We start from the raw sequence: 26,739 nt of genomic DNA, 5'->3' as shown, positions 1-26,739 counted from the left end.
TATGCTAAAAAGAGCGTCACATATGAAGGAGCACAGCTATTTAATAATTTACCGTCTCGTATAAAAAATATAAATTCATTCCGCAGTTTTAAATCCCAGCTGTCCAAACACATACTGGAGAACTACTATGAGTAGATGTCCAGTGTGTGATTGGAAGGACTGGGAGGCGAAATAGTATCTGAAACTACACGTGTAATTATGTATTAATATTTTATCTTTGTTGTTGTCTGGTGATGGGTACTTATAATATAACTATAGTAATGCTAAGTGTTGAATTGTATTCTCATGTAAGTGACAGTGTCTTTTTGAGAATAAATGATTTAAACCTAAAAATAGGCCGTTGAAGTTGTTTTGAATTTATCTCAGTTCAGTCAAAGCCTATCAGTAGTTAGGCAGCTACACAATTATGAAAAAACGATTAAATGTATATAACGATATCATGACTGATCGTAATTCTTAATTCCACAGAGGCTTGACATCCGAGGTCGCATTAAAGTGCTACACGGGCAGAACAAGAAAACAGAAGAACCTCCATTAGCACTCTTTGCAATATGTGCGCCCTTCGGACCTCCCAGCCTTCTGGAAATCCCTCAGAAGGAAGTCATGTTCAAGAGCAAACACAAGCTCGACCTGTCTCTAGTCTCTATGGATCAACGGTAAGGAAAACCAAGTTATTTTTCAGTTTTTTGATAGATGGCAAAAGATACAACGATTTTTCTTTGTTTTCATGTGACAATACTGAGGATCTGATGACTGAGGGGGTTATGTTATCATCAGAACATCAGTCCCACGTCACAAGACAAGACAGCGTGATACAGTGTGATAGCAGGCACTCGTAACTGAGTTGTGTCTCTACAACTACCATTATTTTAAGCTAAATATTTTTGAACCTAAAAATATTAATGTCAGCATAGTTAGTTTCTTTAAATAACAAGATTCTCATGAAACATGAAAAAAAGGATTAGGTGATACACACAATAAGTCGTTAGACATACATAACATGTCATTTAACACTAAAGATGCCTCGATATTCAGAAACGATACATTTAGCAAAAACGGTAACAATAAACGATCATCAATGATCGGAAGTATTTTATATGGACCATATTAAATTGTTAATTGACACTCGAATGGTGTCTGAACAATGGTTCTGTTAATTAATGGGAATACCGCAAGGTTATAACAAAAAATGGATATTTAGACAACAATAGATCTAAGGTTAATGCAATCATGAGTTTGAATTTTCTTTGTTGAACTATCTATCTGAAATAATTGATATTGAATTCTACTTAAAATCTAAGTAGACCAGTTTGTTAGGCCTAATTAAATACACACAAAAGAGAGATAGAAGTTCGTAAATCGACGTTTTTTACATAAGGTTGCTGATGAAAAAAAAGATGTATGTATTGATAAAATGTATTTTTTGTTCCAGGGGTAAAATGTTGCTAGGTTACACAGATGCTGAGCTGGCGAATATGGGTGGCTATGATCTAGTACATTATGATGATCTGGCTTACGTCGCTAGCGCTCATCAAGAATGTAAGTAATTTGACAAAATAGTTACTCTCTTATTGTCAATTGTCTTTCTTGCATTAGTCACAATGATGATGTTTGTTTTGTTTGTTTCAGTATTAAAAACAGGTGCTTCCGGAATGATCGCTTATCGCTTCCAAACAAAGGATGGTCAGTGGCAGTGGCTGCAGACCTCTTCCAGACTAGTCTACAAGAATTCTAAACCTGACTTCGTTATCAGTACGCATCGACCGCTCATGTAAGTGCCAGCATTGAGACATTAAATGTTGAAATTCACAAAGGTATAAAATAGAAAATCTGTAATTGTTTGTCTTCTTTATTTTCAGGGAAGAAGAAGGTAGAGACCTACTGGGTAAAAGAACAATGGACTTCAAAGTGAGCTACCTCGACACTGGTCTCACAAGCCTCTACTTCTCGGAAACTGAACAGCTATCCGGCTGCGAAACGAATGTCACAACTCCTCCACGAACCGCCAGAAGATACAAAACACAACTCCGAGACTTCCTATCAACTTGTAGGAATAAACGAAGAGTTCCCACAACTCCTGCGCCACCTCCCGTGGACTATTTAGCAGCAGACGCAGTTGCGGCAGCATACACCAATTTAAATGGCGCCTACACTGCCCCTTACGGAGAGTATCCTCCAGCCCCAACCTTACACTACGCCCCGCCACCTCTAGACGACAGATTCTTAACAGCAGACAACCTCTTCCACCAATATAAACCTCTATCTTATCATTACACTCCTTACGCGCCGAATGGCTTCCTCGAACCGGCCCCTCCGCCTGGATACGAAGTGGCTCCTACATACCATCGGCCGCCTTCGAGAGAGTATACGTACGTGGACAGTAGTGGGAGGTACATGAGTCCTGTGACGGGACAGGAGAGGAGGTCACCGTCCGTAGTGCCCGGGCCGAGTCCTGCTGGGTCGAGTAACTCGGAGCAGGAACGGATGCAGCAGCCGCAAGCCTCGGAGATGCCTCGGCAGACGGTGCTCATGTGGGGTGCCGGCGGGGCGGCGCAAGAGGTCCCCGTCGAATACTCCCCTCCCCAGGTTTGGCGTTACCATCCTTCACATTATCATACCGCTGAAGCCACTCAATGAATTTTCTTTGACCTCCAAACTTGACTTAAACTTTGGAACAGATTTTTCGGTCTGCATCGAAGAAATCTTGACAAAATTATTATAATAGATGAACGTAAATACTTAGAAAAATATTGCAATCTTTGTTACCAAGGCTTGATTTTCTTGTACCTCGCTCAGTGGTGAGACCGAATCGGTCTTTAGGTCTTTTAGACTTAAACAGGGTCCTTCCAGTATCTCCTTGTAGATACTTCTTGATGTATATTTAATTCGAGAATTTTATCCAAATATATTAAAGTATAGTCGTTTAGTAGTTTAAATTGTACGGATCACGACGCAATGTTACAGCATAGGTCTAGGTTATTTTTGTAAATATTTTTTTAACATTTGATTTGAATGAAGAATCCTTTGGATATTTGCGCAAACGCTGAGGGTATAATTAGGCAATTGTTTTCCAAAATCTCTGTTAAATTATTATATTTATGTGGTATATTCTGGTGATCGTTTTAAATTCAATGCCTTGTTTATATGAGTTAATAATCACATAAACAATCTCTATAATAACATCCAAACCTTGGGTCATGTTTATTATGTTTTCTCAAATCTTCATGATGCAATACCAGATCTTTTTCTCTAAGGATTCCATTTTTTTGAGAATTAGTACATTCAAATCTTTATTTACAATTATGTTTGTTATTATAATTTGTGTTACTATCGTTGCAGGCACTTCACAGTACTTTAAGTTACGCGGCAAGCCTCGTATAAACAAGGTACATTTTAACTTATATTTCAATTTCACTCAGTTTCAAATCAAAGTGAAATATTTATGCAATACATATCATTATATTACGCACGCAATTTAAGTTCACTTTTCACTTGAAATCAGCAGTCGACCCAACAGTAGCCTTTGACTATTTGAACCTCAATTATTATCAAATTGTAATCAAATTCTTCTTCCTTTGTTCAAATATGAAAACCATGGAAACTAAAGCCTTCAGAGGCTTCTATACACAGAACAACAAATGATGGGCTTTATTCAGGCTCCATAGCTATTCCTTTGTCAATTTTTTTATTATAACCATCTAAGCCTATGGACTTTGAATCAAGTTCTTTATTAGTTTCTTGTTCTTGCTTATGCACTGTGTCTTCAAGCTTCTGGTCGACTGCATCCACTGCCGAACCAACGCCACGTAGCAATGTATATACACTTGTCGTGCCTTCCACTATATTTCTTTTGTTTACTGTATTTTTATGTGCTGGAGTTTTAGCGGTTTTATAAACTTTTTCTATGGATCATGCCAGTGATTTTATATAGATCAGGAGTATTGAATATTAGCGTAATTTACTTGTACTATTATCAAAATGGAATGCTTCCTTTGATGACACGGATATGGTCTACTTTAACATCTTTTATATCATCTATTACAATTAACGCATCATAAATTCAATAATTTCTTAGATATTTTTAAAGCCTTGTTTATTTAATGTAATACTGATGTTCACCTGTACTTGTATCTCTTCTAAAACTGATCTTCTTGATGTATGAAAGTTTCTAAAACCTCTAGAAATTCAGCTAAAGTATTAATTTAATGTAATTTGTGCAACAGTGACCGACGTTGGTACGGCATCGGTGACCTTGCGTTCAAATGACTCTTCCGCCGTCGACTTAGTATTAAGATAGCTTAAATTTTGATGGAGTATTGTGATTGACACTGGATTTTAGATTTTTGATGAAATTATTTATTTATTTATTTATTTAGTGTACTAAGGAGAACTTACAGCTAAACAAAAACTAAACAGTAAAAGGAAGTCATAGTCGACAGAGAGCCAATTAAAAGTCCTCGCTTATAATAACAGCCTAGCAATAACGTGATCACACATCAGTGCAACGTTTTTAGAGACAATAATATAAAAAAAACAATAGCATTTTTAAACACAAAGAGAAAAAAGAATGAGTAGGTAGATCTAAATTTCAAAATAATAAATTAAATCTGGGATACTAAACTACTTGAAGAACTTAAGGCACAACAACCTTCTGGCTGCCGCCACACTTATTGAGAAAGGATCCAAATCATGCTGCTTGCAAATCATATTGAAGTGCCTGCTCGCACGCACAACATAACTGTTTTGCCTATAATTCGTGTATGAGTTGGGTACATATAGGGGAGGATTAAAACGTAATACTCTACTCGGCACGTTGAATTTCAATTTAGATAACAACTCCGGGCTGTCAATATCATTATGCAATATCTTTAACAAAAACAGACAATCGGCAATATCACGCCGGTCTTTGAGTGGTAATAGATGGTGTTTCTTACAGAGTTGGAGATAATCGACTGAATGATATGTAAGGTTTTGACGAAAGCAGAGAAATTTTATGAATCGTCTTTGTATGTTTTCAATGCGGTCGATGTACTTATTGTAACGCGGGTTCCATATCTGAGAAGCATACTCCAGGTGACTCCTAACATAGGTGCAGTATAAAATTTTTAGTGTTTTGACATTTCTAAAGCACTTAGAAACGCGCATTATAAATCCAAGCATTTTATATGCTTTCCTTACAACGGCGTCAATATGAGCTTCAAAAATGAGCTTATTATCATGGTAAACGCCCAGGTCTCGGATAGAATCACACCTTGGCACCTTGGTTACAAGGGGCTTAAAGCTAGGTACATATTATGGACCATATCTACAAAGAGGCATAATGTTTTAACAGTTTTTTTAATCGATTTTTTTTTCGTGCCTTTTTATCAGAGCAAATAATAAAACACGTTATTTCTACAGAAATATTACTATGACTTTAAACGCCTTTCCAAATACCTAATCGAATTTTATCGAATTATTGCAAAATATAAAAAATATAGCTATGTCCCAGGCCTTTTTTGAGCAGCAAAAAAATCTTAAAATCAGTGTCATTCGCAATGGAACCAGAATCAAAAAAATATTTCGTCTTCTTATTGTAAAATAAAAATAGTTTTGTCGATACGGGTCGTACGACTATAGGATTTTGTATTGTATTGAGTCTAATCGATTTTAATCTTCCAATGTGTGACTTTCGATTCCAATACGGAATAATATAAAAATGTAAATTCACATTTTGAAATCATTAGTTTAAAAAAAATACATATCAAAATTGGACCACTTACTTATGGATTTTTCTTTAAAATTGACAGTTATAAATTGCCAATAATTAAATTGAATAGGTAGTTGAAAAATTGTTAATTATTCGCAAATGAACACAAAAATACTTGCTATTGAATTAAAGTTTTGAAGGACTTATGTGAACTGTTTCTTGTTACAAACAGTTGTACGTAAGTCTGTCACTTATTGCTCACTGTTTTAATACTTACATAAAAATTATGCAAAAAAAAGAAAGAATTCGCAATTTGAGTTTTTGCAATATTGCCACAGAAAATTATGTCAAAAATATTGGTTTTGTAGCAAAATCTCTTAGAATTTAAATTTTGCAAAGCTTTGAAATAACACTTATTAGTTTTTAAAAGTCCAATGATGGAATTGTCAAAATAAACAGACATTAATACTTAAACAAAACGTGTGTTCAAGCAACATATTTTCCATTAATTAAAAATCACCATAATTTTACTCTAATTTATTAATTAAATTGTAAATAAATCACTAGGTTTAGAAGCGTAACCGTGTATTATTGAATTTAATTATAATTGTTCATAATTATTTAAATGAACATAATTATAAATAAGATAAAGTTATCCGAACAATTTCTGTATTTATTTTAGCATATCGTAATACATAATGTAATTAAAAGAAAATCAAATAAATTTTTCATGACACTGACATGATTTTTTATTTACTGATTGATGATAATGTAAAAGTACCACTTTCGTTAAAATGCCTAAGATTAGGATATTTATAATAATAATAATAATAAATCATTTATTTCGGATTCATCCTAAAATTACATCCATATTTGTTAGTAAAATTACAAGCTTATAAACTAGTGTTAGTAACTACTAATACCTAAAACATTTAAATCACAATAAATAATTATTATAATGTTCAAAGTTATTCTTCTTCTTTTTCTTCCTGCCTTGTCCTAATTAATGTTACTAGTCCTCACAGTTATATAAAGTAATGACAATCATGATTTGTTTAAAGGATCAATCTAGAGTTTTTAATACTCCGTAAGTAATAAGTAGGGGTGTACACTTTCCTCAAAATAAAAATAAGTAGTTATGCAATCTTCGTTCTTAACCTTACAACGCAAAAAAAACGCAGTTATTTAACTACCTAAGTTAAATTGTTATATTGATTACATAATACAATCCAAAACTGTTGGAAGTTGACAGCGCCATCTAGTTTACGTTTCACTAACTACTTTCTATGTACTTATGTAACAGATACATTAAGTTCTGCACGTTGAACGTAGATGGCGTTATAATCAATTTTTAATGAAACAAATTAATAGCATCGATAGAAATAAGCATTTTACATGTGAAATATACATATTTTTCTACCTCTTTGTTATATTATTATATCTGAATTATTATTTATACGTAGCGCCCAAAGGTCCCTGAGTAAATAATTTCCCCATGATCATTATGATGTTACTAAGTGGGGCAGCTAAATTTTCTTGCATAGACTGTGTTGTTGTCACTTCTGAGCAAGGCCTCCCCATCAGGTTTCCATACCTATAATTTCTTTCAGTGTTGCAAATCGCTGCAAATACATTATCTCTTTAATGTGGCAAAGAATGCGACAGTTGATTGATAGTTGATAGATGGTTATCATCACCAGAGACGCATCAGTCTTTGAGAATAAATGACGAAGAGTGATGGCAATTAGTTCTCTCTATCTATAAAGATGAGATTTTATTGTTTGTTTGTTTGTACCCAAAGGGCTCCAAAAATTAGTAAGTCTTTAAGGTTTATATCTATGGGCCTATGCAGCCTGAAAATAAAGAGATTTGATTTGATTTGAAAAATTCTGAACCGATTTAAAATATTCTTGCACTGTTGGAAAGCTGGACTATTCCCGAGTGCTATATTTTTATAGTAGGCTATATTTTTGTCCGGATAACGGAAGAGGTTCTTCCGGGATGCGGGTGAAACCGCGGGAAATGAGATAATGAAAAGTATACAGAAACTGTATCTCTTTCACGATATGTAGGTAAGACAACTATGTCGTCCGTCAAATATTGAAAAACAAATAATAATTACAAAGGAACCGTTGAGTAATTCGAAGACATTGTTTATAAAGATAATAAATCAACAATAAATAAACAAAGTCAATGTGAGAGTTGCGCGTGCGCGTACTTCATTAGGAATTGTATAGAGTTGATGAATCACCCGAAGGTTTTTAAGAAAGATTTAGGAATTAGGGTTGATTTTTGGTAAAAATATGTACAAGTATATAATTATGTCTGTTAGTATCAGAACAGCAATAAAATCAACATTATTGTAACATACGTTACTTATCATTTTTTTCAAACTTTCTATTGTAAATAACTCCTCACCAGAAAAAAGCATAATTAGACTCTGTTAATCAACAATTTCAATGATTTCCCTTACTGAAACAAATTAACATTTTGTAATGTTAAGTTACAAAGGGAAGGGACTTTCATAGATAAGGTAATGGCGAAGATTAACAGACTAATAAAAAGCCTCTTAATAACCGTTGATGATTAAAAAAGTCTTCCTCTTCAATAATTGGAATGTTCATTACAAGAAAATGTCAAGAAATGCTTTGTATGAATACAGTTTGCCAAATAAATTGACAAAATAGCACAGAGTTGTAAGGGCTAATGTAAATATCTTAGATAGGTATGTTATTTTTTTCTATGACTATGTTCAGCTGTGGACGGCAATTGCCTGATACGATCATGATAATGTCTTTTTCCCCTAGAGATAGGCACCATTTTCATAAGCCCAAATTATTTTACTGAAAGCCTTTCTAACATCACTTCTATGATATATACCAACATTAGGCACCTACCATCCTAATCAATGACATCACTGCAAAATTAAACTAAAAACAAACAAAAAACAATTGCTAAGCGGTTTCATCACCTCTATAGAATCCGTCACGGTCGGATACTCAGTAGTTATCCACTATCCAGTTGGGCTCAACCACTCGTTCACAAGCTTTCGACTTGGACAGTCGCGTCCATGCTCGTACAGTCGCCGAGAAAATTTGTGTTGTGATAATGCAGTTGGCTGATGTTTTGTGTTATATTGTTTTGACGGTGAGTGTACTTTTAAATATTTACAAAAGATTTGTTTTTAGATTTATTCATTTTGGATTGATAATTTAAAGACAGCTGAATTGAGTGGCCCTGGTAACTGGGTTGAGGAGGTCAGATAGGCAGTCGCTTCTTGTAAAGCACTGGTACTCAACTGAATCCGGTTAGACTGGAAGCCGACCCCAACATAGTTGGGAAAAAGGCTCGAAGGATGATGACGATGAATTTAAAGACAGCTGAAAGCCCGTGTATCTTGAAAAAACTAAGCATATTTAATGCAGTTAAAATTAATGTAAGTATCATATAAAAAAATATTCTACCAATAAAATAACTACAACTCTAATTAGGTATATTGACATTATATATATTTTTCTAGAGAAACAAGATACTTTAATAATACCGTTTAGACATGGTTGAGTACCTATATCATTAGAAAAACTAGTCTCATTCTGATCAGGAATATAGAATTTCTAGCAAATACCTTAATAAGACGTTGTGTACATTCCGGAGAACTAGTTTATAATATCTACTAATTAAGTACCTAAGATGAATATCCAGCTAATACGGCTTCGAAGCTTCAAGTAAACATAAACATACGAAGAGCTTTAGCAACTTAAGAAGGCACAATTTGGATGGAAAATCCACCAAAAATACAGTCTAATTAAAGATACCAATGGGACACATGATGATACACTGATACAGGGACATACTTTTATCCTTTTAATGCACTCGGACAACAATTGATAGATGAAGGTGGACAGAACTTTCAAATGTAGCCCATGAAATTTGCTTGACATTTCGTAGCATAGTTACTTTTTTTTACTGGCAAAATGCAGAGCACCAAAAAGCAATCCTACCAGCTTGACGGAAGATAGCACAACGGCAAGCGAAGAAAATAACCATCCAATCTCGAATAATAATATTCAAGTACCAGAAACAATAGAATTCACAATAGAATGTCAGATTCTAATTTGCTCCGGCTCTGATTGCCTAAACACTTGCACTTGACTCTTATTAAAAGCACATTAAAATCATTTCTTCGCTGTAATAATTAATCACAGCAAGACATTTCCTTGGAAACTTTTCCCCGAGAAATAATTAAGTAGCTTTTAGCAATATTTCCTGCATGATTAAACCTGCAGTTCTGTCGCCATCATTTGTATATATATATATCATATCATTTGCCAAACTGCTTATATTTTGAGGCTTAGATTTAGCAGTTACTAGGAAGTGAAAATGTATCTATACTACTCCATTGTATAGAGCAAAGTGGGAAACTCCCAAAGCAGCCCTGAGTCTGGTTGAAGTTGATGATTGCCACCCGTACATCGGAGAGCTCGTAAATGTCGGTCCTGCGCCTGATCTCTCTCCGGTCGTGACGGATTGCCGTCCCATCGGGCTAGTGAAGGAATAGAAAGTACATATCCTGCGCATCTGGCTGGCTGGCGAGGAGTGAGTCTGGATGCCGCTCTACGTGTTTCCCGGATATATGTCTCATAAATGTTTAAAACAGTATTGTTTACATTCCCTAAACAATCTCAGTTATCAATACTTCTGATATTATAAACACATGCCCATAGAGGAAGGAAAGATGACAAATGCCAAACGGACGCATATTAAAAACAAAACAATAACAATTTTCGTGACCAAATCATAACATCTATTTAGGTTTCCTGAATAAACATAACAGCTACCTAATTAAATATCAATAGATAAAATCATCAGTTAATAAACAATAATATCTGATGTCATTTGACACATCTTAAGCAGTCGTTACGGGTAGTCAAGCCAGCAAGTCTAACAACTAGTCTTAGCAAGGGGTTGCCCGGGTGACTGTATAATATACTTAAAGTCGATTCAATAAATGCATTAACTTTAATCGAATCACTTATTCATCTCGTAAATTACTCGATTGTCATTTGAAAAAGCGATTGAAAAGTTAATATGTTTCTTGTTGGTGATAGAAAATGTTTAATGTTGTTTGCGTAAAGCCAGTGTCACTAGACACGCGTAATATTACCTACAGAGAAGAATATTCACTTTCAAATATAAGTACCTATCGTGTTTGTCTCTAACACCTACTCAACTGACTTTAGAAAAGACGGTCTTAAAGTCCGACAATGTGTCTAACACTGTAGAGTTAGTACCTATGTAGATATGACAATTTTAGTTCGCACCAGTTTTCTATCTGTTATTCCACTTCAGTTTTCATAAATGTTCCATTTCAGTACCATCTTGGTACCATTATAGAATCTTCCATTTTCATGGGTCAGTGAACTTAAAACGTTTCATGTCTTCCTAGAGAGTCCTTCCTATGTCTTTCCTATCCATGTCTCATTAATTTAGCTCCTGGGAAAGTTGAAGTTTTCTAGTAAAAATCGAAGTATTTTTATATCTCTAGTACAAGAGGAGACACCATTATTTTCCAGTATTTACCGACTTTATTTAACGTTTCAAGAAACACTGGTTTTTAGAAGTTGTTTTGTCGTGTCCATAAGAGGCGTTTGAACGATTAATAATATGCACATAAGTAATTAGTATAAGTTGATATCGATTCGAATCGGTAAGTGGCGAAAAGTTTAAAGATTTAAGTATGTGTGGGAATTTTGGTTTCGATTTTTGTTAAAATTATGATTCTGGAAATATATACTTCTATGTATACTAATATAACAAACAGGAAACATTTTTTGGTTTGTTTGTTTGCACCGTAAAGGCAGTAAACCTACTGAACCAATTTGAAAAATTATTTCACTGTTAGGAAGTTATATAATTCCCGAGTAACGCGGATTATTGTTATTTTATTTGGGTTCCGGTAGTAATTTCCTCAACACGCGAGTGAAAAAACAGGAAATCTTATTGTAATTAATAATAATAAAATAAAAATAATCGAGTACATTTGCTATGACTTAAAAAGAAGAATACAACAATAGTACCTATTGTCATAATTGCCATTTCTTTGAATTTCAATAGAAGACTCTAAAATACTTTTCCCATAATAAAGTCCGAGATAAACTGGCTGTAAAGCAGTAAAATGATGAATAGGTTATATCATATAAAGAGAGCTTCGGTCGTTATTTACCTAACGTTATGGTAATTATGACTTTAAAGGCGGCCCAAAGTTTTGAAGACGTTAAGTACCTAACAATACCATGACATAATAATGGCGTCCACGCCGATTGTCGTCTACGGGGACTGTTCTCATTTAAGGGAGATCAGCCAGGTGCACAGGAGATATTATAGTGGACAAGCATTTGCGAAGACACAGGTCTCCCTATTCCTTCGCTCTCATAGGCCGATGGGACGGTAATCCGACACGACCAGAGACAGGTTAGGCGCAGGACCGACATCGTGCTCTCCGATGTACGGATGTATCAATCACTAACTTCGACCAGTCCAGCGCTGCTTCGTGAAAGTTTGTTAAAAGCCTGATAGCGATTTCAACTTCATCCGGGTATCGAATACGAGGGGTCTTGGACACAGTTGTCGTGCTTTGCGACCACCAATCCTTCATCTTTTTCTTTCGTGTCGATGACATGTCATATATTGATACTACACTTTGTCAGCCCAATATGCCGCCACAGCGAGAGCACGGCGTATCCTTTATCATCATTATAAACTGATCTAAGTTACACAGTAGATACCATGTGGGTTAAGCTACTTGAACTTTCATGTAAATTTTCACTTCTGTAACATGATACAGTTGACCTAGAGAAACTGATTACACCAGATCTATTTCATGGTATTTTACATTATCACGGGAACTGGGTCAGCCGGATAGTCTGATAAGTAGTAAATAATATTGATGATGATAATGATGATGATGCTAATTTAGTTGCATTACTCTTTCCTATATAAAGTTCGATGTAATTTGAAGATTTTGGTGATTTACTTTTCATCAGTAAATTACTTATTGCACAGAATGCTATTGAGTGTTGTAAATCAATATCTACTACGAGAGAGGTTGATTTGTACTCAAAATAAAGCTTTTCTCTCAACAACTGTTATAATTATTAATGTAGTAGTTTAGGGCGACTTTCTAGGCCTAGGGGCTGTAACTCCTTCAACTCAAACAATATTGCTTAGATTGCTTATGAAACCTATTACTATACCGATTTCTAGTTTTTAACAGGTTACCAACACGGCATCTCTAAACTAAACCGCTTTAAAAATATTAAAATTAACACTTCGCGTCCTAATATCTAAGGTAACTTATATCATCAAAAACTAAATACTAATTATGCCACATGGAGTATTAGTTTAAGCAACTTAAATCGAGCCAATAATATCGAAAACTCATATCTACATGCAAAATACTTTTCCAATAAAGAAAATGGCTTATAATAATATTAAACAGAATCACTGTCATGATTTCAAAACACTTTTCTATCGTCAGTTACCACAAAGACTTTCGCTAGTCGCCATATTGTTTTCATTGTAATAACTCGTATGTAGTTAGTAGTACCTAATTATATTATTTAATCCGATTATGAAGATTACTTTGTAATTGTAAAGTTTATTATTGTTGTGAGAAGTGGGTTAAGAGTTTTGTTTTGTTTTTTTTTTATGATGCTGAATTAAAAGATTATTTGTGAGGAGGATCTTATGACATAGATAATAGGCTCAGGTAAGGTACTCATGAGTATGAGTTCACTTATACGAGTAAAATGTAGAATGCCAGCCAACCAGAAGTCGTTTTAAGACAGCGATGTTATTCTGCAGACAACAATTTGAGTCCGAAGACTTTTGAGATTTTGCGCATTTCTAATATAATTTTTTTAGACAGCCCTTGCTTCTTCAAAGTTAACTGTTAGTACCTTCACATTATAGTCAAAAAACTAGCCAAGTGCGACTTGACGACAAAACGAGTTCCGTACCATCTATGAGATGGGCAAAAAAAAAGTCAGTCTTTGAAAACTTACAAAGCTGTTTAAGTGTTAACGACCACTTGACCAACGGGGCAGTAATATATAATTAGTTCAAAGCACTTCCACTTTCAAGTAGAGAAACTGAAAGCATTTCACGGTGTTTAGATCAGTAAAGCATATTTAGCCTTCGACTAATTAGTTGCTTGATTGACTACTAAGCATAGACCACCTTAATTGCGTAGACTTATGTTGGGTCCCCACGATACCAACTGATCTCTCTCCGGTGGTGTCGGATTGCCGGCCCATCGGGCTATGAGAGTGAAGGAATAGTGAGTGCACCTGTGTCTGTGCAAATGCTTGTGCACTATATGTCATGTGCAGTTGGCTAATCTCCTTATATAAGAACAGCCGCCGTAGCTGATAAATCGGCTGGGATATCATCATATCACTATACCAACTTCACACAGACTTTTATAGAATTTTGTCTGCGTAACAAATCGGTGCATATAAAAGTCTGAGCCAATAATAAGTCTAGTGACAAACATCTTGACATAATATTTCCACTAACCGTCGTGCCACAAAAACTTAAACATCTGTTGAACATTTGTCTAAAAATATTACAGATTTTGACGTTAAAATAAGGTCCGTTTTACAGCCACACTTTTTTTAGACAAGTGTTCAACAGATGTTTAAGTTTTTGTAGTAAGGCTGTAGATTTTTATTGAGTTCGGTCCGTACAGATATTTGTAAAAAAATAAAATCTGTATCGTATGGATCCACTATTACAAACATGGTAAATATAACCCACCATTTGCGTGTAAAGGCGGGTAAACGAATCGGGAAATCTAACTGTTTGACTGTTTAAGTTCTAAAAAAAAATGTCTCATTAGCAAAGAGTACCGTATAATTTGTGATAAAACAATATTATGCGCACTATTTGTTCGACGATCGTATACTTTCGTTTTTCATTCGCATGCCATAAGAAAAAAAAAAATGTGTATCTTCAGTTGTTATGTAAGTTTTACAAGACATTTTAACTGTGGTAGGCATTCTAAAATTAACAATATTCAGATTTAGAAATGGCAATCTTTTCTGTCGGGCAGGTATGCGAAAACAATTTTAATTAAATTACCAACAATAAAAATCAAACAATCTTTGCAAAATTGTTATTTAACAAAGTGATAGTGAAATTCCTTTCTAACATCTTTTATTTACGAGAAAATAGATTACGTCTACGATAATAATTAACATTTTTGTGAAAATAAAAGTAAAATATCTTAGACACCTACTTCATCATCATTAATTTATCCAGTTAGAATTTTTAATTTAGATTCATCTAATACATGAACATATTTATTACATGCTAACAATTTCTCGCAGATTTACCAGCGCCCCGGGGGAACTTCTTCCCCTACCCAGATATAATATTGGCTATGTGCGCGACGGTGGCGACGCGTAGCGTTTACAACATTTGCGGAAGCTGTCAAATAGTAACAATGTAAACATTATAATTTTCTTTGCAAATATAAATAAAACCAAAGATTAAAATAGTATTGTTGACATTATTTAAATGCAATTTATTATTTTATAGTTTTACTGTAAAATGAATATACATAATAATAAAAACCGGGTTTGAAACATCCGCATTTGTTTCCAATTTCTGCCGTGTTGTGCGCTGAGGTCGTTATCTGTCCGCCACTACTCGCTTTGCACATAGCCAATACCTACATAGCTTTTGTCATCTGGTGGTAGCGTAGGTGCCTTTTTAACAGTAAAATATACCTAATTGTCAAATCGGTTCAACAGTTTCGGAGCCTAACCAATGCAAAGGCTCAATCACTCTAACGCAGTCATTTGTTTATTTTATCTACAATGAAGTTGACTTGTAGCCAACTTTTCAGCCGTTCACGAGAATGTACCCTTGGAATTAATAGGCAATTTATTATTCTCACTATCCAGTAAATAACTTGCGGTTAAAACAATGTCAGTGAACTTGTGAGATCTCTTATTTCCGTCTTCTTAACGGAAACCTATCTTGTTTGTCAGAACAATGCGTAGCTGGTTTGGGATTTTGTGTACATTTGTATCAAAAGCAATGGCTATAAAATAAATTACTTAGGATATGTTACTTCTACGAAAAGTGTCACTGTAGTATTGTTTTGGCGCCCAAATGAGGCAAATATGTTTTTTCTAGACTTCAAATTCTTTTAAAATCGTTTCCTCATTTAAAAAATGCTTCTGTACGGCATCAGTCAATGATTCGAAAACAGATTTTTCTGTTTCATAATTAACTTAGGCACGAATTGATAGAGGGTATGTTTTGATGAAGTTTTGGTCATGAACGTGGATGAAGCCTACCGGGGATGAGGGATTGTTCGAAAGAGCTACCGCAGCCCTGGTACATGGGCTTAAGAAGTGAATGTGATGAGTTTTAGTCAGTAAGAGTCTGACACACGCTGCTAACCCACAGCGGGAGGGGTCATTTGAGGATTTCCCATCATAGCATATAATACTAGTAGGTATGATGAACTGGCATATTTGTTTTCCTTTCAGCACCGGTATGTTTGTCTGTTTATTATATTGTATACCAGATCAGATGACTTATTGACATTGTTTAACTCTGCAACACGTTAAATATCGTCATCAGAAAGATATGTAGGTATAATCGTTTCATTGTTTATTTATTTTTATGAGCATTTTTGTTTTCACGGAAATGGGTTTCATAATGCTAGGTGGCATTCTTCAGCTATTTTAATTATGAATAGTAAATGGTGGTTGGTGGCGTACAAGTCCTATTTCCGACCACAACGGCTGTTCTCATACATATAAGTAGAATAGAACGGTGCATAGGCCATATTATAGTACCTAAGCATTTGCGCAGCACAAGTGCACTCTCTATTCCGTCACTCTCATAGTCCGATGGGACGGTAATCCCATACGACCGGGGAGAGATCAGGTGGAAGACCAACATTTATGTGCTCTCCTGTGCCAGAAATACACATATCTGTAGGAAAAGGATAGGTAGGTTACAGATTTTTTATATAAGATGACCACTACTAATTGAGTGGAGCGAAGTATCAATCTTGTACTGACCAAAACCCAACTTGTTCTTTCTGAAGCACTTTCGCATAATCTCGTGATCCTTATCGTTTCTACGCCTATAATTAAAACAAACAAGAATTGGGAGTAGCCCAAAATAAGCATCTCATGAATTAATTTATAAAAATGTTTGTAAATGTCTTAATTTGCATCATCTACAATAGAAACTTCACTTTAAACAAATATTACATTATGCACAACAAGTTTTTATATTCAAATCACTCATAACAACATTATATTAGCATTAGTATGTTTGTGAGATAGGGGTCAAAAACTGACAGTTTAAGTTGACCTCACATTGTTATTCCTAGAAAGTAGTCTAAAGAATTTTTACTTGCATTTTGACCTACAATGGAACTGTGAATGTTGCTGAATACCGTAATATGAGAGGCTGTTTTGAACGCAGGTTTCATTTACGGGTGAAGAATTGTATCACACACTGTTTGCAGGATTTGATTACAAGTTTCTATGCTAACTTCAGGCGGACTATCTCCTACAGACTATTTAAGTATAGGAGATTTTCCATAAAAAAGGCATTGTATAAATCCACGTTAAAGACATTATCAACGTCAACGCAGACGGCACGCACATAAAACATTTTACTTTTCCTAGCATCTGTTAAGCTGTGTAGCAAAAACTGCTATCTGCCCACATTCTATCGCCATTTACAAACTGCGCAAGAGTTGAGATTTACCGTCACATTACAAGATCACGCACGGGAAAGTGACGCGTGCCCATACTTTCATACATCTTTGTATGCAGTGTTTAAGACCTTAGGGATCAGGATTTGCATAGAAAGATGTTATGAGCCATCGTTTGTATGCAAATTTTTGTGTATTACGTGGCTTAGTTTCAAATTGTGAGAGTGGTTTTGCAATATTTTTTCAGTTTTTGAGTTTTCTCTAAAAGGTAACATAGGTAACTGAATGAAGGAGTGAGCGTTCCAGGTACATGACGTTTCCTCAATGCGTATTGCAGACTTTATGTCTTAGAATCCTTAAAATGTTTTACTTCACTTTTGTTCATTCCTCTTATTCAAGAAATATAACTTTGAAAAGTTTAATTGGCGCTTTCCTGAGGTACCTACAATCGAACCCGCACACTCATATTTGAGAGGATGGTGCTTTAACCACTCTTAATGTTTGTATTTAGCTTTCCGCAATAATAAATACCTATTCGACGGTGCTCAAAATCAAATAAATAACATTAAACATAAGATGACAGCTTGTTTTTAAATGCGATCATTATTCAATTATCTCGATGAACAATGCTTAGATCAACATTCATCACAATAGAAGAACCATTTATTTTTAATTTGATACGCAGTCCAGGTAGTTAGTTTAGTCTACAACTTGGTAGTATTTACTTTATTGAAGGCACTTCTAGTATTATCACAATTTCAAAGCTAAATCAACCAGATAAGTTGATCCTAGCATTAGCAACTAGAGATCAAGTGTGTATCGCATCGGCGCATACACATACTTTCTTAAATCATTACCGTCACGTAAAAACTTGCATTCTGCGACCATATTGGGGCTGGTTGCAGTAATATAAGAAGTCATACAAAAACTGACAAATGACCGACAGACAGATGATTCGAATGTCCTTCAATTGAATTAGAAGATGCTCGAAATATGTATGATGCTAGACTGAGTAACTTTAAGTGATTTCTGCTCTTTTAGACAGATCGGCTACCTTTTCAACCAAGTTCTAAAATCCAAAATTTTCTATTCCAGATAACAGTGACAGCATCATGCGTAAGAGCAGAAGAAAACAAGTCCGAAGTAGAAGAACCGCAAGCTGTCAAAAAAATCAGCAAACGAGAAGCGACAGTTATTCTTGATAACTTCCCAATGGACAGAATATTTCAGAAGCCTAAAGTCATCTACAGAAGAATATCGAAATCAAGATATGGACCTCCGAAATCAAAATATGGACCACCAAGGCCAAAGATTAAGCCACCCAAAGCAACCAAGAAGCCTGGAAAGAAAGGCCGTAAAGGAAAACCCAAAAAAGGCGCTATTCCTAAATTTGGGGTACATGACTACAAAGCTGTAAATAATCTTAATAAGAAGCGAGCATCAAAACCTAAACCGAAATACGGTATTCCTAAAACGAAACCAAATGGCAGACCGAGTTTTGGACATGTTGTGAAAATGCCCCATTATTCCTTCTTCGTACCTGAAAACGGAAATTTCGGAGAGCCACCAGCACCCTATGTAAGAGATCAGCCATCGCAGAAACATGGTTATATAGATCCACTTGTTGACTCTTATGGTGCGCCTGTGAAACCCAACATCAATGAAGTGTATTCGACGCCCCAAAACTTCCAAGAAACATCACCACCATACGAAGCTCAAGAGTACAACAGACCGGACTATCAATGGTCAAACAATAAATTTGTACAACAGTCTGACACAGACTACGCTTTTAGTAAGAATAGGCCTGCATTTGCAAAGCAGCCTGTTTATGTAACTCCACATCCCAAAGATTACAACGACGACACATTCGATGCAGATGCGGCTGAAAAGCATAACGTGATGCAAGATAACAAATTCTTCTTTAGAAGAAAGAGACCGTTTTACTTTGCTGATTCAAAAGTTGTGAATAGGCCATGGAAGCCAAATAAGCAGAATGAATTTGAAGATGACATTATTGTGGGTGGACAGTACGCAGAGCCTCCGGCGAGGTTCCTGGCGAAGACACAACAATCACCGATGTACGATGATGATGAAGACGAGGATACGTTCTCTCCGCTGCACGGCTACGTGGACATGGACTTGCCTTCATCTAACAACTCTCCGTACGTGAATTACAAGCACAGCAACTTGGCGTTCAGTCCGCAGAACCTGAATGATGCATTCAGTATAGTAGACAAATAAAATTAACTTAATGTTATGATCTTATCTGGGCAATGAAATGAGAGTGGGTGCTAGTGAAAATACGAGAGTTTGTGTGATATTATATGTGTGAAGTGACAAAATTGAAATGAATCTTCAATAGGTGTTAAATGATTCCCCCTTGATGAACAAAGGTAAAATAAAGATTATATTTATGTGTCCTAACGTGACTACGCAAAACTGGACTATTTAAAGTATTCTTTCCAATTCTACCAAAAATGGACAGACTAAACAACCGTTGGAGCTGTCGAAGAATAATGTTAGTATTAATATTTTGGTACCATACTACTATCGTAAATATTTTACTTTAGAAAAGTAATGTAAGCCAAGATAAAGTACTCGATTAAATTAAAATAAACAAGAGCGAACGACTGCCAGACCTCCGTATACCATATTATAGAGACTGAAACGTTCTGTGCGGATTATTTATTGACAGTTCACCTCTTACAGGAGGAAAAATTTGGACGCACTTGATGAGCTATGATAAACATTGGACCATGTTGATGTAATCTTAAAATTCAAGCAGGATTAACAGCAAAAAAAAATCGCGAGATTAAGATTTTTGTCTACAAAGACTTCGTCAGTAGTCAATCATTCATACCCACTGTGGTATGGAGGAGTACACAAAGTTGTTTTTTTAAGTACCTAGAGGTCTGACAATCTTCGATTCTCTTTGAGATATAATTCTTCCAAAATTATAACTTCTTATGTGTGGTTCATTTCAAGCTTCATTGGTAACAATGCCTCTTACAATTTACCATCAATTTACCAGTCTCGTTCCATATTATTTATGTACAACGAGCTAGATATTAACTTTATCCACCGTATGCCTTCTTTAAATTAAGTAATTGTAATTTGTAGATAACAGAAGTGATGTTAGGAATTGGGGAACCCAATACTAGCATAAGTTGTTTAGCGATAGTTACTTTTATATGAACTATATATTAAAAGGATATAATAAATTAAAAATGTTTTTCGATTTCCACATGATATCAAGAATTCTTTTTAATGTTTAGGTTATCAGGACAAAATGGAGCATCAGCAAGACTGGAGCCTTTTATACTGTTTTCGGCAGTGATCAAATGAGCGTGTTGCGACCAACTTTCCAGTAGGAAGTATTCGATTAAAACTATTTGTGAAATTCTCTGTCGCTAAGGGTGCGTCCACATCTGGCGAATGCGCCGCGAATGCGCAGCACGCGAGCCGATCGCGAGCTGTCCGCGAGCTGCGCGCGTGCAGTCACTGCAATAGTTCGGTGCGCCTCTTTAGCGCAACTCACGCAAGGCTCGTATAGAGCGCGCGAGCGGCGCGCGATCTGCGCGCAATCAGTTCTCGCCCTTACAGTTCCGTATATTGGCTCAGTACTATCGAAGATGGCAGACGTCGCGCGCGACCTAAGCGCTGCGCGCGTGCGGCGCAGAAGCGGCGCACGAACAAGAATGCACGCGCGCAGCTCGCGGACAGCTCGCGATCGGCTCGCGTGCTGCGCATTCGCGGCGCATTCGCCAGATGTGGACGCACCCTAACATGATTCAAAATGTGTTGCATTAATTATTGTAAGCATAATCTATATAAATAAAAATGAATTGTTGTTCGTTAGTCTGATTAAAACGCGAGAACGGCTGGGCCGATTGAGCTGATTTTGGGTTTGAAATGTTTGCAGAGTTCCAAGGAAGGTTTGAACGATACGAAGTTCGCGGGAGCAGCTAGTTAGTAATAAAATAAAACAATATTATCATGATCCATACTATATTAACAGAAGCTTAAACGAAATCCATCATATCAAAAGCTTATACGTCGAACGTCTTAACACACAATATTATAAAACTACAGTAAATCGAGCTAATCAAAATTATCGTAAATTCGTCGTAATCCACGCATTCTCGAAAATAAAATGTCCGGTAAGAGTATATTTACATTCCTTTAAAAATGAAATGCAAAAGCTGCTATTGTTATCCATTTTGAGAAGCCTGTGAACACTAGAAATCAAAACTAAAATATAAACTTCATGTCCTGTGTGGTTATTTGTTAAGTACCCAATTGTGAATTACCTAGCTTATACAAAATTAACCTACGAACGGACACTACTGAGACTGTTAAGACTGGAAACTATAATAAATAGATGTAAAGTTAAAATATAATTTTGGGCATGATTGTGAAAATTTTGTCGCAATATCTATAGAAAGGCACAATGATCAAGAAATCATAACTGATGAGGAATTTCCAGGAAGTGTGGCATTTCCTACAGTTGGTTGACATCAAAAGTAAAATTATTCAAAAAAACTGCACAATACAAGGTCAAGAAAGAATTAATACAGGCGGAGACATTACTACAGTTGCTAAACCGCTAAAATAGACAGCTAGTGCATTTAAACAAGTTTCTTAAGACAATAACGATGGAACTGATATCAAACTCATTTCATGTCGCAGAATCAGTGGCGGACTTGAAGATCTGATATTTGTCGGAAATTCTTTTAATGGTGCAGAAAAAACACTGCAGCAGAGTAACAGTATTTCAAATTCAAAATCCATATCTGATAAATTGAGTACAGAACTTTTGAACTAAATATGCCAAATCTGTCCATGAAGCCTTGCGTTCCTTAAGTTTCAACGATGAGTCGTATGATAAAATCCACTGTTTTTTCTTCACTCCGCCACAAAACCGAATTTCCGACCCCGAGCTGATGTTTCAATCACTTAACCATACTTTCCTTACTTTCTGGATCATCGTCCTCGCTTGCTGTCTTTTGGCGCCACAGCAATCTGGTTCATGACGTGTTTCTTCCTCCGCGCATTGCCGCAAGCCGCCCGCGCCGCCTCGCACGCGCAATGCGCGGCTTGCTTCGTCGCCGCGCACTCAGCGCAGGCGCATTGTAGCTTGTGTTGCAAGTGTGCTAGTCTTGCTCTCGCTTCCGATAGGTTATGACATTTCTCTTGTAGTCCGAATTTCGTCTTCTCTAAAACGCAGTGCGCTGACTTTTCCAGTTGTGCCGCTAGTTGTGTGGCTTGTACCATAAGTTTATGCTGTAAAATGTAATACAAAAAATAACTTCTTAAAATACTGTTTATACTAACTGATGTGTATCTACATGTCAGAGTTACCGCTTGATGATAAAAATAAAGAAAACAACGAAATAAAATTGTGTGTCTTAGTTTGTATATTTCCAGAAAATTTTATTATTATTTTATAAACGATTATCCACCATTCTTATGACTGAAAATTATTTCCTTTTACCGCCTGTGCAGAAACATTGTAATAATTTTCCTGAATATGCTCTGAAGCAGACTGGGACACAAGACAATACTGTTGCCGCTGCTACAAATGTGCACAATGACATGCAAATCATCGTTGGGACGACGTGTTTGCTTCAAATTATTTTCTCTTGATTAGGATGAAAGGCGCCCAGCCCCCGTATGGACCTTATGGGAAAAGAGAAAACAAAGTTTTACGAAGCTTCCTTGTAGTAAATCAGGCACTTCAACAATTACTACCAAATAAATTTGGAATTGAAATAATCTGGATTATGGTAGTAACCGCAATGAATTCGCCATTTAATGTTAAATACTTCGTAAAACTTTGCGTTCCTTTTCATCTGGTGGGGTAGGAATTGTTGAAGATACGCAGCATAGGAAAAAAAATAATGTAAGGAAAATTGATTTAGCTATAAAGAATTAATCTGAAGATAACTAGATGATGATACTTGATAGTTACAGAGAATGGTTAAAGAACAGACATCGACGATGTTTAAAAAATTAAGGGAATGGAGAGTAAATGAGAGGTGTATGTAAAGCATGATTTAAAAGCTCACCTGAGCAGTGGCTTGCTGTGCAGCTTGCACAGCAGCGTTTACAGTTCCTTGTTGTTGGTGTACCGCAGCTGTGTTCTCAGCTACAACAGCCTCTGCCTCCTTCACCTCCTGTTGTAGTTGTTCCACGACAGCCTGTTTGCCAGCGAGCGCTGCCTCGGCTGCCTTAGCTGCTTGTAGTGCCTTCTCCGCTAATTGAGTTTTAACCTGAAAAAATAATAAAATAATGGACAAAATAATTTTCTCTGAAACATCACAACATGGCTCAAACGCTGAAATTTTTAATTTATCAACGATAGAAGCCGGTTAATCTTGTTGAAGTTATCAAAATACAAAACACTGTAGACTCCAATCTGTTATGAAATCTTCAATAGTTAAATGAAAATCTTCCATTACACAATCAGCTGATAGTTATGTCAGATGCACTTGACACTTGGTTTAAATAAACACAATAGTTACAGTATAAATCTTACCATGTGAGCCGCCTGAGCTCCCGCGGCGTTCTGTGCCGCTTGTGCTGCCTTCGCTTCAGCAGCTGCCTTCTGAGCTATACTCGAGGCACACTTCCCCTTACAGTCCCTCGGAGCTTCCCTTACTCTATTGTCTTTCTTGCCTTGCAGCTGCTGAGCCAGCTGCGGCAAGTCTGGCTGCTTGTCGATTGATCGTCTCTCCGGGAACCCCCACACTGACGCACAAGTCAGCAACAAACACACCCACAGTCTCATTTATACACAATTTGTTATCCTACAAGTATATATCGGCAATATTATATTGCCCACGCGGACCTAAATGACTACATAAGTTTTTTCCTTTCATAGAATGGTGGATAAGAAATTTTTCATCAAGGCTTGTGACACAAACAAATCACGATCAGGTTGGATGACAGTTTGACATTGATAGTTCTAAATTTTAATTTCTATCAAAGATATTTTCATCACAACTTTTTGGTCACCATTTCTTCTTAATTGATAATGAAACCTTTTAATTGAACTTATAATTGATTTTAAATGCGATCTTGTCTATGTAAAATCTACAAGCATCAGTGAACAGACGACCTATGCAGAGAATCAATCAAAAGCTCAAAATGAACTGAAAAATTGAACAAAGAAAACAGCATAAGGATCAAAAATATCTTAGATACATTAATATTATGCAAGATAACGTGTAACTCCTATACATGAGGTCTTGTCCCGGGTTGGCTCGAAATATCTTTTGGGTTTGAATACATTTCCGCAAAGCAGCCTTGAATAAGGAGGAATTGATACCCTCGTGCCTCGGAGAGCACTTAAATCCGCGTCCTGCCCCTAACTTCTCTCTGGTCATGTTGGTTTGGCGTCACATTGTATGAGAGTAAGGGTATAGAGAATAAAAAGTAAGTATCTCACAGGTAAACTGAAACTTCGACTGATGATGTTATCCAAGAAAATATACTATAAAAAGTTTACCATAATGCTACTATCATGTTTTAGCCGATCATCATTTTTTAAACCATTGTTAATAAATGTCAAGACGGTTGTGGGAGGTAGAAGGAAAAGAGGATCATTGCTTTGTATGTTGTAGTAACCACCGCTCGAACAATCTTGGGTATACTTTCAGGTCTGTCAAATTACATCGATATAAGAGATAAAATAAATTGAATAAAAAACATAGGTATTAGGCAATAATAGAGATACAAAAATAGAGATCTTCACGGTCTAATATATCAGCGTGGTGCCTTGAAACAACCTGATACTCAGCAGTTGATTGACACGTGTTGCTGATAATACTTAACTTATAAGACAAGTAGAAGTACAACTAACAAGATTTCTTAAATAACTCAAACGCAACTCGTTTAGTTTCAGTGACAATGGATAAAAGCAGGTTGTAGTTATTCCTGATGACATGAGGTTCCATACATATTTAACTGGCAGCAAATTCACACTGATCACAGAACAGAAAATTCAAATAATGACGTCCTTACTCTCCGTCAATCAACAACTTGTCATGGCTTAAATTTTGTGTGAAAATTTGTGTTTTATAGAACCCCAATGAAATTATGTGTGCTTATATTTTAACCATTAGTTTGGATAGCCACGTGACTGAGGCTTGAATTTTTCGCCTCTGATTCGTTTGTTAAGCGCACATCGCTCACCTTCTTCTTGGGATTTTGTGTTTCAAGGGTCAGTATGGTTTTGACTTTCTCATCCTTGTCAACTTCAAATGTTTTGAAGACTTATCACTTAGCATTATCCTGATCCAACCCATCTAAATTATTATTTATGTAGCAGTTGGAATCTTTGCCGCTCATTTTATTTTTATCATTACCTTCTGGTGCCACAGATAGTAACTATCGTGTTAGGATATTAAGATTAACTTTAACTAGTTGGCCATCATTCTGTTTGAACTCTAACTTTAAAAACAACTTGCTACCTGTTCACTATACTTGTTCTATCGTACATTAGATAACTTTTAACTATTTCAGATCAGATTGTGATGTAACAGAATTCTCCTCTTGCAGATAAATGACTGATTGTTTTATATTATTTTTCAGAATTGCGTGGAGGACCTCGTATCATAGCTCCCTCCACGGACTTCATCATCTAGACAACCACACACTTGGCTCCTACGACTCCTAGGAGCTACCGCCACAGCACTGCTGGCCTCAAAATCCGTAAACGTAAAAAACTAAGCTGGCTGCAGGAGCCAGGACTTGTGAAAAATGATTTGCCTCTCTTTGTACGCCCTGATCGCTTCTGCCACGATCCTTGCGTGCGTTCCAGTCTGCTACAGACAGTTTGAGATGCACAAGTTCGTTAAGTGTCTCCGGAAATAAGAAATTATGTTAATTTGCATGAGTTGCGTGACGGCGCTCATTGCGGTTGGCTGTATCACATGTGGTCCCATATTGTTGGACGCGCTCTGGCCGAAGTGCCCTAACAGGAACGCTGACATGCCGCAACCATGCAAGAGCCCCTGCTGTCCTAAACGATCTCACAACAGCTGAGAAATTGTTTTGTATATTGTTTACTTTAAGTTGTATTAAATATCTGTATCATCATCTATTGTTGTCTTTAGTTTATTTGCTGGAGATTTGAAGACTTAGATAGGATAGACAATAATCGCCTGAAGTATTTACCACACACATACTTTTAGACTCGAGTTTTTTTCTTGTTTTTATGATAAATATATTTAGAACCTGAGATATAAGTTCAGAGATCTTTGTTTACAGGCTACATAACTATTAGTACTAAACAAAC

The 26,739-nt window shown here is 36.1% G+C and overlaps 3 protein-coding genes across 5 annotated transcripts in view; 2 read left to right on the top strand and 1 right to left on the bottom strand.

The window, feature by feature from the left end:
• The window catches only part of LOC124640864 (aryl hydrocarbon receptor), a 134,595-nt gene extending 128,247 nt beyond the window's left edge, over window positions 1-6,348 (top strand). Inside the window, exons 5-10 of one of the 3 annotated variants that reach the window (XM_047178802.1) lie at window positions 469-656; window positions 1,433-1,539; window positions 1,630-1,771; window positions 1,860-2,586; window positions 3,340-3,386; window positions 4,224-6,348. In XM_047178802.1, coding sequence (XP_047034758.1) covers window positions 469-656; window positions 1,433-1,539; window positions 1,630-1,771; window positions 1,860-2,586; window positions 3,340-3,381 — 1,206 coding nt within the window. In that variant the 3' untranslated portion in view covers window positions 3,382-3,386; window positions 4,224-6,348. Of the gene's footprint in view, window positions 1-468; window positions 657-1,432; window positions 1,540-1,629; window positions 1,772-1,859 lie in introns of all 3 variants that reach the window. The other 2 variants (XR_006985605.1, XM_047178803.1) reach the window with 2 other exon arrangements.
• Window positions 6,349-8,727: 2,379 nt separating this feature from the next.
• LOC124640756 lies at window positions 8,728-20,666 on the top strand. The gene is made up of 2 exons (XM_047178670.1): window positions 8,728-8,836; window positions 18,534-20,666. The coding sequence occupies exons 1-2, from the start codon at window positions 8,798-8,800 to the stop codon at window positions 19,677-19,679; spliced, it is 1,185 nt and encodes a 394-aa protein (XP_047034626.1). The 5' UTR covers window positions 8,728-8,797; the 3' UTR covers window positions 19,680-20,666.
• Window positions 20,667-22,421: 1,755 nt separating this feature from the next.
• On the bottom strand, window positions 22,422-24,228 carry LOC124640931 (tol-Pal system protein TolA-like). The gene is made up of 3 exons (XM_047178894.1): window positions 23,977-24,228; window positions 23,507-23,710; window positions 22,422-22,721 (listed from the first exon to the last, which is right to left on the bottom strand). The coding sequence occupies exons 1-3, from the start codon at window positions 24,226-24,228 to the stop codon at window positions 22,422-22,424; spliced, it is 756 nt and encodes a 251-aa protein (XP_047034850.1).
• Window positions 24,229-26,739: the final 2,511 nt, after the last annotated feature.

The sequence above is a fragment of the Helicoverpa zea genome, chromosome 21 (genome assembly GCF_022581195.2).
Source record: "Helicoverpa zea isolate HzStark_Cry1AcR chromosome 21, ilHelZeax1.1, whole genome shotgun sequence".
Classification (NCBI taxonomy): Eukaryota; Metazoa; Arthropoda; class Insecta; order Lepidoptera; family Noctuidae; genus Helicoverpa; species Helicoverpa zea.
The sequence above is the reverse complement of the archived record's forward strand: the minus strand, read 5'-3'. Positions and strand labels throughout refer to the sequence as shown.

Excerpts from the sequence above, each read along its gene's own strand:
- LOC124640756 (XM_047178670.1), top strand. The coding sequence starts at position 8,798 with ATGCAGTTGGCTGATGTTTTGTGTTATATTGTTTTGACG. Across the intron at positions 8,837-18,533 it reads TGTGTTATATTGTTTTGACG|ATAACAGTGACAGCATCATG; the intron begins GTGAGTGTACTT and ends TTTCTATTCCAG.
- LOC124640931 (XM_047178894.1), bottom strand. The coding sequence starts at position 24,228 with ATGAGACTGTGGGTGTGTTTGTTGCTGACTTGTGCGTCAGTGTGGGGG. Across the intron at positions 23,711-23,976 it reads GAGCTCAGGCGGCTCACATG|GTTAAAACTCAATTAGCGGA; the intron begins GTAAGATTTATA and ends TTATTTTTTCAG. Across the intron at positions 22,722-23,506 it reads CACAGCAAGCCACTGCTCAG|CATAAACTTATGGTACAAGC; the intron begins GTGAGCTTTTAA and ends TACATTTTACAG.